Raw genomic sequence first — 13,731 nt, 5'->3', positions numbered from 1 at the left:
ATCTTTTAAAAAAATTAAAAAAAATAATAAATAAATAAATAAAATGAAAACAAATTATAACTGGTTAGTGGATCTCATTGTTCATTTTAAGATGATCATTTCCTTTTTCCATGTTTCTGAATTTCCAGTATCTTTCTTATACCACTTTTATAAGGGGAAAAATAATCAGCTTTTATTTTCTCCCTAAGAGATCCTATCCACCCTTCAAGGTCCAGATCAAACCCTGCCTCCCCCAGGAAGCCTCCCAGATAGCTCTGCCTTGGCCGGGGGCCTTCTCTCTGCTCCCATGGCCTTAACACTGCAACTGGGTTCCAAATGCCTCAGGAGCAGGGTCTATGTTGGAGTCTTCCCAAGACTCAGCAGGGCCCCAGCTAGTACAAGTTGAACGTTCATGAGCTGGATTTTTCCTAGCTGAGGTATTTCAAGGCTGCATTTCCCCATACTCTGATGAGCTTCTCTGGGGGCATGAGGGGGGTGGGAATGCAGCCTCACAGAAGCTCGGTGGGGGGGCTCTCAGGGCCCAGTGGGCAGAGCCTTCTGTGGTACCAGCTCTAAAGATGGCTGCTCCTCATCTGAAATGTTGGTGCTTCCCAACACCCTCTCATTTTTCTCTGTAATATATCAAAGTGACCCAGGTAACAAAGCCTGGGGTTCAAATTTTGGTGAGCCTTTTGTCTTTCTGAGCGGTATGGTGGGGGAAGTCATGTGGCTGGGGGGTTGGAGGGACGGTGCTAAAACAGATGGCCCAGGTGCTAGGGACAGTCAGACCTTCTCCAGCCATTTCTCAATACCAGCTTCCAGAATCACCCTCTGAAATGCAAAGCTAAAGAAGTCTCTCTCCTGCTTATGCCATAGGTGAAGGGTTCCCACCCATCCAGGCTGGGGCCAAGCTTTTTACCAGGGTGACCCACACCTATCTCCCCGAGCACCCCTACTGCACCTGGAGATCCAGTCACACTGCACTGTCCACGTCCCCAGGCAAGCCCTCTCCCACACGCCTTTGCTCGCTCCCACAAGCATCCTTCCCTACTCCCTGCCCCCATGGTTCCCCAAGTCAACTCAGGCCATGCCTCTTCTGAAGACCACCTGCACCCCCCCCAGGAGGCTGGGGCTCCTCCTCTGGACTCCTAATCCCCTTATGTCTCCCCGATCCATCATGTTCCCCATGGGGGCCCTGCCGTTGGTACTTGCCAAGTCTGACATCCTTACGGGCTTGGACTCCCCTCCTTCAACACCAGCCCTAAAACGGCAGCTCCACATCTGAGTTGCTGAAGCCTCCTGACACCCCTTGGCTTCTTCTCTTCTACAGTATGTCGTGGCGGGGGTGCTCCCCGGAGCCTGGCATAGTGCTGCATGCAGAGTGGGGCTCAGCAACAATTAGTCATCTGTCTCGGGAAGTGTCACGGGCGGTGGAATCTTTTGCAGCCTGGTGTCCATTTCAGAGCTATTCCACCTACCAAAGCCAGAGTTGGATAAGGTCCCTCTTCCTCCAAGACGTAGGCTGCAGAACCCTCAGAGCCAAGCAAAGCGGGCAAGCTCAGAGCTCTTGGCATCTTTCCCAAGGATAATGAGCAGCACACAGTGTGCTGCTTGGAAAGACCCTTCTCTCTTTGCCTTAGGGCAAGAGATGATGCTCTCACCCTTGGGCTTTGGTCCCAAGCCTCAGACCTCTATATCCAGTGTCCTCCTGGGTAACTCTTCAGGGATGACCCACAATCCCCACGACTCCACAAGACCTGAACCAAACTCCCTCCCGACCTGCTCCCCATCCCCCCAGATTCCCTCCATCTGCCCACCTGGGCATCATTCATCATTTTAGATATTCTTACACACACACACACATATATACACACACACACTCTGAATCAGGCACCAGTGACCCTGATAAATTTCTCTGTGAACCTCTATAAACCAAAGTCCCTGTGTACATTACAGGTGATTCTTGGACTCATTTAAACTCCAGGGTCCCACGCCTGGGTGGCTCAGTCAGTTAAGCGTCTGCCTTAGCTCAGGTGATGATCCCAGGGTCCTGGGATCGAGTCCCACATCAGGCTCCATGCTCAGCAGGGAGCCTGCTTCTCCCCTGCCTGCCACTCCCCCTGCTTGTGCTCTCTCTCTCTCTGACAAATAAATAAATCTTAAAAAAATAAGATAAACTCAACTCCAGGGTCCCTTAAGTAGAGATAGTCTCTAACTTACTTCCCACACCAGAGCCCCCAGGACACCCTCCGCTTGCGGGGCTGACTCAGCCCCTTCCTTGTGGACTCACTGCCCCAGGAGTGGCCTATGTGCCCTATAGGCCAGCACGCCAAGCCTATCAGCTTCAATCTCGGGTAGATAATCTATCAACCACAATCTGGGATGGAAGGAAAATTCATAGCGTTGGGCAGATCTAATATGTGCTTATCATCAACACTTGTCTGACCCTGGTGACTTCCTGGGGCACGGCAACACAGGGAAATAATGATCCAGGTGCCATCTTTTGCACAGGAGAAGAACTGGGCCCAGGGAGGGGAAGACTCCTGCTCCGGGTCGGGAAAGCAAGGTCAAGCTGGGTCTAGGTCCTGGTCTCCCAACTCCCAGGCAGCAGAGACAGGCAGGAGACAGACGCTTGGTCCAACATTTTCTGGCCCTTTGGTGTGCTCAAAGGTCATTTTGGAGGCAGTAGGACTTTCTGCTTGATTTATTAAGATCCTCGAAGGGTGTGGAGCCGGGAGGAGGGTGGGGAGGGAGGGAGGAGGAGCCTCAGGGGCTACCTCCTCAGGAGACATTTCTGGCCTGCCGGAGCTGGGGCCTTGGTGGAGAACTGGATGCTACACGGGGCTCCCGCGTCCCACTGGATCCCAGCTACAGGGAGCCTTGGGGGCCTCTGGGCTGTGGGGACTCGGGAGGCATTCCGCAGAGAGGATCATCATGGCCTGCAAGAAGGGGTGCTCAAACAGTCAGACCAAGTGGGCCCTTCTGGGCAGTGCCAGCGTGGTTCTGGTGATCGCCATTGGATTGATCCTGAGCTTCGTACTGTCGCCGCGAAGCCAGCCGGGTAGGGCCCCCTGTCATGCCGTCTGGTTGGCTTCCCCACGGACCGCTCTGATGGCCTCCTCTCCCATCCCGCATCTCCACTAAAACTCTATCCCCATCAACTTCCCCCCGCCTCCACCAGGCTTGTTGCCTTCAGCCCACACCTCCCTCCCGTGCCCCTGAATGGACCTTCCTTTTGGGGGGTCCTGTGGGCATCTCAGACTCAGCACACTAGGCTCAATTCACCTTTCCCCCACACCCGCTCCTCCTTGTGCCCTCTTTGGGTGAAGGGCCCCTCCCTTTCCACAGAAACCTGGGGGCAGCCTCCACTCCCCGCTCTGCCTCGTGTCTGTACCCTCAGGCCTGGCATCTTGAGGCTTCTGCCTTACCACCCTCTGCCCTCCCTGACCCCGAGCTCCCAGGCCTCTGGTGTCCTTGACCCCTGCTGCGGTTTCCCTGCACACAGTCTCTTGTCTGCAGCCTACTCTCCCAGCCAGTGCTCACTCTGCAGCCCATGAGATCTTGCTAAACAAAAGCCCGCCTTGCCCTCAGCACACAGCCAACCCCTTTGCTGGCGTTCATGGCCGTTTACAGCCTGATCACAACACCCCTTTCCAGGCCTGCCCTCTCCATGTCTCAGGCCATCTGTACCGGCCAGTGGCTGTTCCTCCAGGTGACCACACTCTGTCCTTCAGCCCAGCCTTTGCTGATACTGTTCTCTCTGTCCCCCTTCTCTGTCAAATTTACACCCATCCTCAAAGCCCCCTTAAATGTTCCCTCCTCTGTGTGTAAACTTCCTGACTGCCCAGGCTGGTATGGGGGCTCCTTGTGCCCAGGAGCCCACGTATTTCTCGTAGCACTTGATGGCTCTGGGGTCCCCCTGTCCCTCTGCTAGATGGAGAGCTGGACACACCCTGGGAGCCCAGGGAGGGTCAGAGGGATGAACAGACGGGAATCTTGGGCAGAGGCGAGAATTGAGGCTAACAGCTCGCTTGGCTTCCATTCCAGACTGTGAGCAGGATGCGGCCTGCCGCCCCAACGCAGACATGCTGGACTACCTGCAGAGCCTGGGCCAGATCAGCCAACCGGACGGTCTGCTGGTCACCTGGTACCACGCTGCCAACAGCCGGGAGGAGATGAAAGCTGCCCTGAGCAGTAAGTCTGTCTGCCAGGACTGGGACAGGCCAGGGCAGGGGTGCAGGAGATGGGGGAGAGCAGAGGTGGAGATGAGACAGCATGACGTATGTGGCGGCATTAGGGTTCAACCCAGATGTCTGCTGTCCTCTGCCCCAGCTACCCCTTCTGTGATGGCCAGCTGTGCCTGCTCGGAGGTCCTTGCCCCCCAAGCCTGTGGAAGCCAGAAGACGTGACTTTGAGGCCCAGTGCTATCAAAAACGAGCAGAAAAGCTGAGCAAATTGGAAAATGCCCCTGAGCCTCCGATTCAGAGTGATGATGGCGGCCCTGGGGTAGTGGACGAGAGACCCAGCCCCACGACATAAGGACCTTGGCCAAGAAGAAGGCCAATGGCCCCAACCAGGCAGTGCCCAACAGCAGGGAGCAGGGACAGATACCCCTTAGCATAGCTCAGGGGTCCAGAGGCCCCGTTTCCTCCCTGAGGGTTCTGCCGGGTCCCTGCGGTAGGCCTCTGGGAAGAGGCGCACAGCTGGGGTGGGGACCCTGGGTGAGACCCAGGGGTAGGGCCGGACTGGTGAAGTCATCTTGGACATGAACGGACTTCCACGTGGAGAGAAGGGGCCAAAGCGAAGATCTGGGAGGCAGACAGAACTGGGTTCAAATCCTACCTTGGCTCTTCAGTGGCACAGTGATTTGGGACAGGTGACTTCACCTGTCCACAGTTCAGTTTTTCCCTCTGCCAAATGTGGATTGGTAGAATTCCCGTATCATTTATCATCCAAACTAAATAATGCTGAGCATACAGAAATACACCAGACTCTCCCAGGCAAAGGGAAGGGCGGCAGGGGGCGGGGGGAGGATGTGGCGACTCTAGTTAAGTGAGCCTACTGCATGTAAATAATGATTAACACTTAGTGAATGCCTAACCAGGGCTATCTTATTATTTAATTCTTGTAAATGAGAAAGAGGAGGCACAGAGAAGACAAGTACCCTGCCCGAGTAACACCGATCGCTGTTTGTCCTAGTGCTCATGCCTGCAATCTGGGTTCAGGGGCCTGCCCCATGTTGGGGGGCGGGGGGCTCCATAACTTCCTGTCTCTTCCCTGGGGGGGCCAGCCCTCCTCCCCTTCTGGGGCCGCAGGAAATGGATCCTTCCCTCCTTGCTTGTCCGTCCCTCACACCCCACCCAAACATGTCAACCTTCAGATTCAGCATCTGGAAGGCAAGTAACAACTTTCCACAATAAGAGAGAAGACTTTTCCAGGAAGAAGCTGGGCCTAGGTGGCAATTGCAAGGAGGCAGGTTAAGTCCAGAATGTACTTTCTGCTGGTCTTCAGTCCAATTCACTTCACTGGGTCCCTGCTCTGGGTCGATCTCAGGAGAAGGGTTTAGAAATGAGTGAGATGTGACCTTGTCTCCAAGGGACTCAGTGTCTTCAGGGAGGTTGGCTAGTGCAAGTTAAGCAAGGCAGCAGCATCAGGAGGTCACCAGGACTCAAAGAGGGCTCTCGATGCACCCCCACCCCGCCAAGACTGGAACTGGCCCCCCCATTGGATGGGAAGGAGACTCCGATGCATCCATTCTCAGGAGCTACCCTCTTACCTGCACCCCAGCCGGGTTCCAGCCTGGCTTCTGTGGGCCTCACTGGGGCCCAAGTCTTTCAGACCCCCCCTCTCTGCATTCCCAAGTAACCATAAATTAAGATGAGAAAGAACTTTGTGCTCAAGTCCAAAAATGAAGGTTGCCTTCATAAAGCCCTTAATGGTTTAACAACGTGTTTTTATGTTCATGTCCTGTTTCCATGGCCCAGGGGGGCTCATCCCCACCTTGCCAATGAGGAAACCTGGGAGTCCCATGCCCTAGAAGCAGCATCCACAACATTTGGAGGAAACGGGATGATGGGAAATGCCTGACTCACTGCCAGGGACATCCCGGCACTCACCTTCTTCCCCTCCTAGAAATCCAGGCACCTAGATTTTAGAGAAATCTGTAAAAATTCTCTGACTTTGGCCAAGCTCTTTCTTACCTTTGTGGACCTAGGCTTACTGAGCTTGACTTTTCTATCATTAAGTCATTCAGGTGTTCATCATTCAACAACCATTTTTAAAGCTCCTTTTTCAGGCCTGATACCATCTAGGCACCAGAAATTCAAGTGATGGTCAATTCAGACCCAGACCCTGCACCCTGGTACCTATACTCAGGAAGGCTGATGCTAAGTGAGCAATTACATGGGGCTAAGCACTCAAAAAGAGTAGCCCCGAAGCGGATGACTGAGTCAGACTGGGCATGGGGTTCAGGCATGGCCTCCCTGAGGAAGTGATATTTTAAGCCAAACACTAACAGATGAGCAGAAGGTAGCCTAGTAAAGCTGCAGAGGGGAGAGTTGCCAAGGCAACAACCAGGAGTAAGAGCCCAGAGATGGGAGGACAGAACAAATTCAAGCCTCACTAGAAGTACAGTCCAAAGCCCAGCAGCTTGGGCATGGCTGGGGAGCCGTGAGATGCGCAGAACCTCGGCCCCACCCCTGACCTACTGATAGGAGCTTGAATTTTAACAGCTCCTGGATGATTTGTGTGCACAGTAATGTTGCAGAAGCTGGAGGGGCTGGAACCTAGAGATGGAGGGAGAGAGGCACTCGGGTGAGATTGGAAATTTTGTCAGGGCTGGGTCAAGCGGGACCGCAGAGGCTATGCTAAGGAATTTGGGTTTGAGTCTAAGGGCAATGGGTGGGGCCGTTTTGTTTTTTAACAGAAAGTGACCTGGGCAGGTGCATGTTTAGAAAACTCTAGTTGCCGTGTAGAGAATGGACTTCCAGGGGAGCAGGCCTAGAGATGGGAGGTCAGGAGGTTGTGAGTATAAACCAGGAGAAAAGGCCCCTTCTGATGCCAAGGGTCTATGATGTTGCAGAGTCGAACGTGATCCCTGCCTCCCTCCTTCCCCTCCCTCCACTGCACACCCCAAATGCCAGTGGCCCTGGCAGAGTCTTCCAAGTCTGCTTCCATTGGGAAGGCCTTAGCTCCCTCCTAGGCCGAACTCTGGAGGACAGGATTTTAGAAATTTAAAAATTAAAATAACAAGGCTCAGTGCTATAAAGGTGCAGGGAGGTGGGCAAGCTTATGTACTTCAGGCGGGAACATGAATCAGAACAATTTTTCTGGACGGTAATTGAATAATGTGGGCTTTAAAAATGACCCCGTGTGGCCCTAACTCAAATGCCACAAGTAGGGACTGGAAATAATTCAAACACCAGGATAAACTGTGTTATCATTTGAGTAGCAAAGAATTGGAAACTACCAAACTGTCTCAGGAATAAGAGGTAGCTAATGACCCTCAACCAAAGCTTTTATAACCTCTAAAAAAAATGAGACATAGAAGATTGTGAAAATGTCATTGAAAGAAAAGGATTAAAAATTACAAATGCAGTGTGGTCTCAACTGCATAGAAAACCGTACATAGACAAAAACGGAAGAAAATACATACAAAATGTGAACTATGATGGAAATGTGGATGAGTATTCTTCTTCCGCTTTTCTGTATTCTCCAAATGTTCTTTGATAAATGTGTAATACTTTGATAAGAAGAAAAATTTTCAAATTTTCAAAGGAAGTGACCAAGTTCTGCCTCTTGCTCAGGCAGCGCCATGGTCCTGGAAGCAGACATCACCGTAGAAGGACTCAACACAGCCAACGAGACAGGGGTCCCCATCATGGCGCACCCCCCAGCCATCTACAGTGACAACACGCTGCAGCAGTGGCTGGAGGCTGTGCTGGCCTCTTCCCAGAAGGGTAAGTACTCTCTCAGCCCCTCCCCAGCCCTCTGGTCCTCTGCTGAAGCCAGGCCAGTCCCAGGCTCACTGCTCATTGCCTGGGCTTCCCCCGCTCCCCCCCCCTGCCCCCCGGGTTCAAGACACCCAGGCCTAGGGAATTCTGGGTGAGGTGGGGGATGGGAAAGGGCAGGGTACACCACAAAGTGCAGACACGTTCAGACTGTTCCCTCCTGAATCCTCTGGAACTAGGTATAACCTGTTCAAAGCCCAACTCCGCCCTTCCCTCCCGGGTCCCTTTGCCCAGTTTTGGTCAGAATCTAGGCATCACCCTCCTGCCTCCCCCTCTGTCATTCACCATGTCCTGCCTCCAGACTCAGCCGCTCTGTCTTCCCTCCACCACCACTACCACCATGTACATCTGAGTGAGCTTTCCACAAACACCAAATTTGTCACTCCCCTCTTTGGCCCTGCATGGCTCCCCATTTTCCTGGGACAAAGTGTCATCTCCTTGGCCTGGCTTTCAACAGCCGTCTCCAACTTCACAACCTCATCCGTCTGCAGTTCCCCTCGTCGCCATTCACCCCCAGCGCCCAGCTGCCTGAATAGGACAGGCTTTTGTTCACAGGGGCCCCTCCTCCACTTCCATGGCCCTCCTCTACTCAAATGCCTCTTTCTGCAGGCTGAGGAACTTGCACTCAGGCTAAGTTGGCTTAGGATGCTCTAAGCCTACCCTGTCCAAGAACCACAGTCTCTTTTTCTCCGATGCTTGACAACCCCTGTCTGAGCCCTTGGCTGGCCTCAGCTTTCTCCCCCCAGGGGCAGGGGCAGGGGCAGGTCCTTCCTCTGTGGGTGGCTTGGCTTGTTTGAAAGCCCTCTTCACACCCAGATGGAGTCTGGTCCCTGTCTGCCCACCTCCTGCCCCCAACCCCACTGCTCTCTCTGTTCCAGGAAGTCGTGTCCGCTGGTTCCTTCTGCCCTGAGCATGAGGGTCCATTTCCCCAAGCCCTTGGGCCCCTCCCCACAGGTATCAAACTGGACTTCAAGAGCCTCAAGGCTGTGGGCCCCTCGCTGGACCTCCTGCGGCAGCTGACAGAGGACGGGAGAGTGCAGAGGCCTGTGTGGATCAATGCGGACATCCTGAGGGGCCCCAATGTGCCCATCTCAATCGAGGTCAATGCCACACGGTGAGTGTTCACTTCTCTGCCCCAGCTGTGTCCAGCTCTCTTCCTTCACCATCTGGCACAGAAACTGATCGGGGCACCTTTGCTGAGTTTACCTCCAGCCATACCATATAACCTGACCTCTGAGCCTTTGCACATGCTGTTCCCTTTGCCTCGAATGCCTTGCCCAAATTTCCTGATGAACCTTTGCCCAGTCGTTACCTGCTCCCAAATCTACCCTGACACATCCCAGGCTGCTGAGAGCCTTCAACACGTCCTCCTAACACAACCCTGATTTCACTGGGCTATCACTGCCAGATTACCGGTCTATAGCCCCTACTCCACAGTGGACTCCTGGAAGGCAGACAGGGCCCAGTCCTTCTGCATCCCCAGTGACCAAGGCAGGGCTTGGCCTGCTAGAGAAAAGTCTAAAAGTGCTAACTCCTTCCCCAGCCCCCCCTGAAATCCCAGCACTGCCACCAATACCCTCCACATAGACCAGCTGCACATAACAACAGACTAAGGGCCACACAGAAGGACAAAGTGTGTCCAATTTGACCCTTACCTAGCAGTGCCGGGTTGGGAGCATCTCCCCCCATGTTGCAGAAGAGAAAGCTGATAGTAATCGAGATTCAATTTATTGAATGTTTATTATGTGCCCAGGCACTGTTTCAGAAAGTACTTTAGTTATCAAGAGAATGAGGTAGGTATTATTATATTTTCATTTTATTAATACAGGAACTATCTCATCGAGGTTACACAACTGGCCTAGGTCTAAAAACTGCAAAGATTCAAAGCCAGGCCTTCCTGATTCTAGTCATCCATCTCTCCATCCATCCATCCAGTATTTATTGTGATTCTCAAACTGAGGTGCATTTGGAAAGCAGCCATTGGAAAAATACGTAATCAGTGGCCCAAGATAAATAATGGCTCATCTTCTTAGAGTGTTGATTTTACTCAATAGTTTGGGGAGGAGGAGAGGGTAATATTATTCCTCTGTTAAAGTTTCTTTCAAGGGAAAATTTACATGGAATTTAAAAATCTGAAGCTTCAGAGACAAGTGGCAGAGTCTAGATCCCCCTATCTGGGGCCCTGGCTTGTCTCCCCTGTCCAAATGGGGATGCTGAAGAGGCCCTGCCCTACCAGAAGGGATGACATCTTTGAGAATCAAAGAGGTTGAATTGAGCTGCCCAAGGTTATAGAGTCCAGGACCTGAACCCAGAAGCCCCTGACTCCAAAGTCCATGCCCCATTTGTAGGACCTTAAGTCACTTCTGTTCTTTAGGACTCAGCTTCGGTCCTTATACTCTACATTTAACAGGACTTGCCACTTCCTAGCCCAGTGATGGGAACCCAGGAGATGAGGAAGGGGCCAGCAAGGCTCTCAAAGACCAGTGTCTCTGATTCTCCGCAGGTTCCTGGCCTTGGTCCAGGAGAAGTATCCTGAGGCCACCCTGTCTCCAGGCTGGACCACCCTCTATGTGCCCCTGTTCCTGAACAGGACATACACCCGAGCCATGGTGGAGAGGATGCAGGAGCTGGTGGGCGCACTGCCACAGAGGGTCACCTTCCCCGTGCGGGCTGTCATGGTACGGGCTGCCTGGCCCCACTTCAGCTGGCTGCTGGGCCAATCGAAGAGGTGAAAACTCCCAGGCCCCTGCCACAGCCCCTGATCCACCAGACCCACCCCCCCGGGCACTGTTACTCCCTGGGGAGATCCCAGCCACTTAACCATATCTGTCCAATACCCACTGGTGCTCACATCCTCTACAGCATCCCTGCTCTCTGCTTGTATACCTCTGGTGATGGGCTGCTCACTACCACCCAAGGCAGCCAGTCCATTAGTGGATAACTTGACCTAGTGGCAAGTCTTCCTCCCATGGGAGCCAGCTGTGCCCAGGATCGTCTTCTAGGGATTGAGGGACTCCCAACTGCCCAGTCCCACCTTCCTCGGCCACTTCCCACAGGAGTTCCAGGGCTGTCCCCTTCCCCCTCCACACCTAACTTCTTCCCCACTGCCTGTACCCATCACTTTCTGTCCTTGTCCTATTCCTAAGACAGGACCAGAAATAGATACTCCCAGTGAGGAGGCAGGGCGGGTCAGCCCCTCCTGCTCAGCCTCTTTACTCTTCCTTCCTGAAGCCCCTGTGACTTCTTCTACCCTTGGGAAGGGGGGCAGTTCTCAGGGAGAAGGGCCTGGTGGGAAGCTGGAGGCCAGCTACTCTATCCCTGCCCAGCTAGGGTCCCGTTCTGAGCACAAGAGTGGGACTGAGGACCTTGTTGGGCCCAGGCAGGTGCTGAGCTTGGTCTCTGGGCCCCAGGTACAGCCTGACGCTGTGGCAGGGTGTCTTGGACCCCGTGTCGGTGGATGATCTCCTCTATGTCCGAGACAACAGTGCTTCCCACCAAGTCTACTATGACCTCTTTGAGCCTGTCCTGTCACAGTTCAAGCGACTGGCCGGTAGGAGGGGTGTGGGGCGGCCAGGGAAGCTGGTAGGGCTGGATTCGGCGGGCAGCATTTGGTGGACAGTGGAGCAGAGCTGGAGGGGTGAGGCATCAGAAGGGAAAATTCTGGGTGGAATCGGGTCAAAGAATGCTTTTAAGCGCCTACTGTATGCCCGACGTGGGTATGGTATGCTATGTAAGCCTCAAATATCTAGGAAGTAGTGATTCCATTCTATAGATAGGGAAACTGAGGTTCAGACCAGTAAAATAATCTACACCAAGTCATTCCCTTGTACATAGCACAGCTTAGATTGGAACCCAACAAATTCCAAACCCCATGTGCGTTTCCCTTACAGCGTAGTTCCTCAGAGACCGCCCCCCCCCCACACCAATGTACCTACTAATCAAAGACCCAGATACTACCCGTTTGCTTGTCCAGACCCCTCATTCCCTTGACCCTGGACCTAGGAGAGCCTGCAGTTAAGCCATCTCAAAGGGAACCCATGAGACTCAACATTCCTACCATGGGAGCCATGCCGGTGCGGGGAGAGGGAGTTCCAGCTTTGGGGCTGGCAGACTTGGTTCCATCAGGTTCTAACCCCAGGTGGCTGTGGGACCTTGGGGAATCCCTCCTTGTAATCTCTGATGGGAGTACGTCTGCCTGGAAGGGTGCTGTGAGTCTGAGAGAGACTGTGTGTAGACACAGGACTCAGAGAAGGGGCTCCGTGAATGGTGGCCAGTGCATCTTGACAATTTGGGGCCCCACAGCGAATGCCACACGGAAGCGCATTTACTACACGGGAGGCAGCCTGATCCCTCTCCTCCAGCCCCCTGGGGGGGGACGGTCTGAGCGTGGAGTGGCTGGTTCCTGACCTCCAGGGCAACAGAAGAACAGCAACAGTCAGCCTTCCAGGTAGGGCCTGCCTTCAGCCCCTGTGCTCCTAGCTAAACTGGGGGGGCAGAGGGGGGATTCCTTTGCTCGGGGCAGGAAGCTAAGGCCTCTGTTACTGCGGCAATGTGCTGGACGCCATGGTGGCCGAGTGCAGTGGTATCGGGCAGGGGCCCCTAACCGTCAGTGCCCTTGAGCCCTGAGCCCTATCTACTACAGGAGAGGCAGGCCCAGGCCCCAGGACCAAGCCCCAGTCAAAGGCCAAGAGCCGAGCTAGCAGCTGATCATGTCGTTCAGGTGGTCAGATGAGCCCCAGGCACATTTATAAAGCAGCCTTTCCACCTGGAGCCCAGACCCTCGACAGATCTCAGCAGACGGAGCACCAGCTTATCCTTGGCTGCCCCCCCCATTGGCACCCCTTTAACAGGGCCTCTGACAGCCCACCATCACCCAAACTCCTGACACTTCGCCTCCTCCGTCCACTGCCTCTTTCAGACGGAGAAGGCATGATCCTGCTGACCGTTGGCCTCCAGGGGCCTGCAGCCAAGGACCCCGCGCCCGTCATACGCGCCCTGGGAGGTCCCGCCCCGACGCTGGAGTCCTGCCTCCTGCAGCTGGCCGGGCGGCCCGGGCGCTGGGGTGTCCATCTGCTCATAGCAGAGCCCTCAGCCCTCCGGCCGGCCCTGACCATGCTGGCCCGCCTGTCTGCCCTGGGCCACCTGCCTCGGCCTGTGTGGATCGGGGCCACAGTCTCCCATGGCAGCTTTGCGGCCCCTGGCCATGTGGCCGGCAGGGAGCTGCTGACGACTGTGGCTGAGGTGTTCCCCCACGTGACGGTGGCACCAGGCTGGCCGGAGGAGGCGCTGGGCGGTGGCTACAGGGACCAGCTGCTTGCGGATATGCTGGAGCTGTGCCAGGGTCTCTGGCAACCTGTGTCCTTCCAGTTGCAGGCCAGGCTCTTGGGCCCGAACCCGGCTGGGGTGGTGGCCAGGCTGTTGGCGGCCTCCCCCCAGGCCACTGTCACGGTGGAGCACCGTCCTGAGGGGGGCGACTACGCATCGGTGCGGGCGGGGCTGCTGGGAGCCAGGGCTGTGGACAGGACCCGGGTCTACTACCGGCTGCCCCCGAGTTACCACGAAGACTTGCTGGCAGATGCTGGAGGGAGCTGAGCACCCATGGGTGCTGGGCCGGTGGGCCCCTGGCTGCAGGCTTCCCACGGGGGAGGCAGCAAGAATAAATGTCCCTGCCTGCCTCAGTGCGCTGCCTGTGTGTCCCTGGGGGCAGGATGGAGGGGGAGTGGGGGTGCAGTGGCCACTGCCG

The 13,731-nt window shown here is 54.8% G+C and overlaps 1 protein-coding gene across 1 annotated transcript; it reads left to right on the top strand.

Moving 5' to 3' along the window:
- Positions 1-2,913: 2,913 nt before the first annotated feature.
- Positions 2,914-13,580, top strand: FAM151A (family with sequence similarity 151 member A). The gene is given in 9 exon segments (XM_021683935.2): positions 2,914-3,040; positions 4,027-4,177; positions 7,789-7,937; positions 8,943-9,102; positions 10,492-10,716; positions 11,399-11,538; positions 12,291-12,355; positions 12,357-12,435; positions 12,907-13,580. Coding segments are annotated over 9 exon segments (1,770 nt in total).
- The last annotated feature ends 151 nt before the right edge of the window (positions 13,581-13,731 follow it).

This window comes from Neomonachus schauinslandi, chromosome 4 (assembly GCF_002201575.2).
Source record: "Neomonachus schauinslandi chromosome 4, ASM220157v2, whole genome shotgun sequence".
NCBI classification, from domain to species: Eukaryota; Metazoa; Chordata; class Mammalia; order Carnivora; family Phocidae; genus Neomonachus; species Neomonachus schauinslandi.
This window is presented reverse-complemented; position numbering and strand designations above follow the sequence as displayed.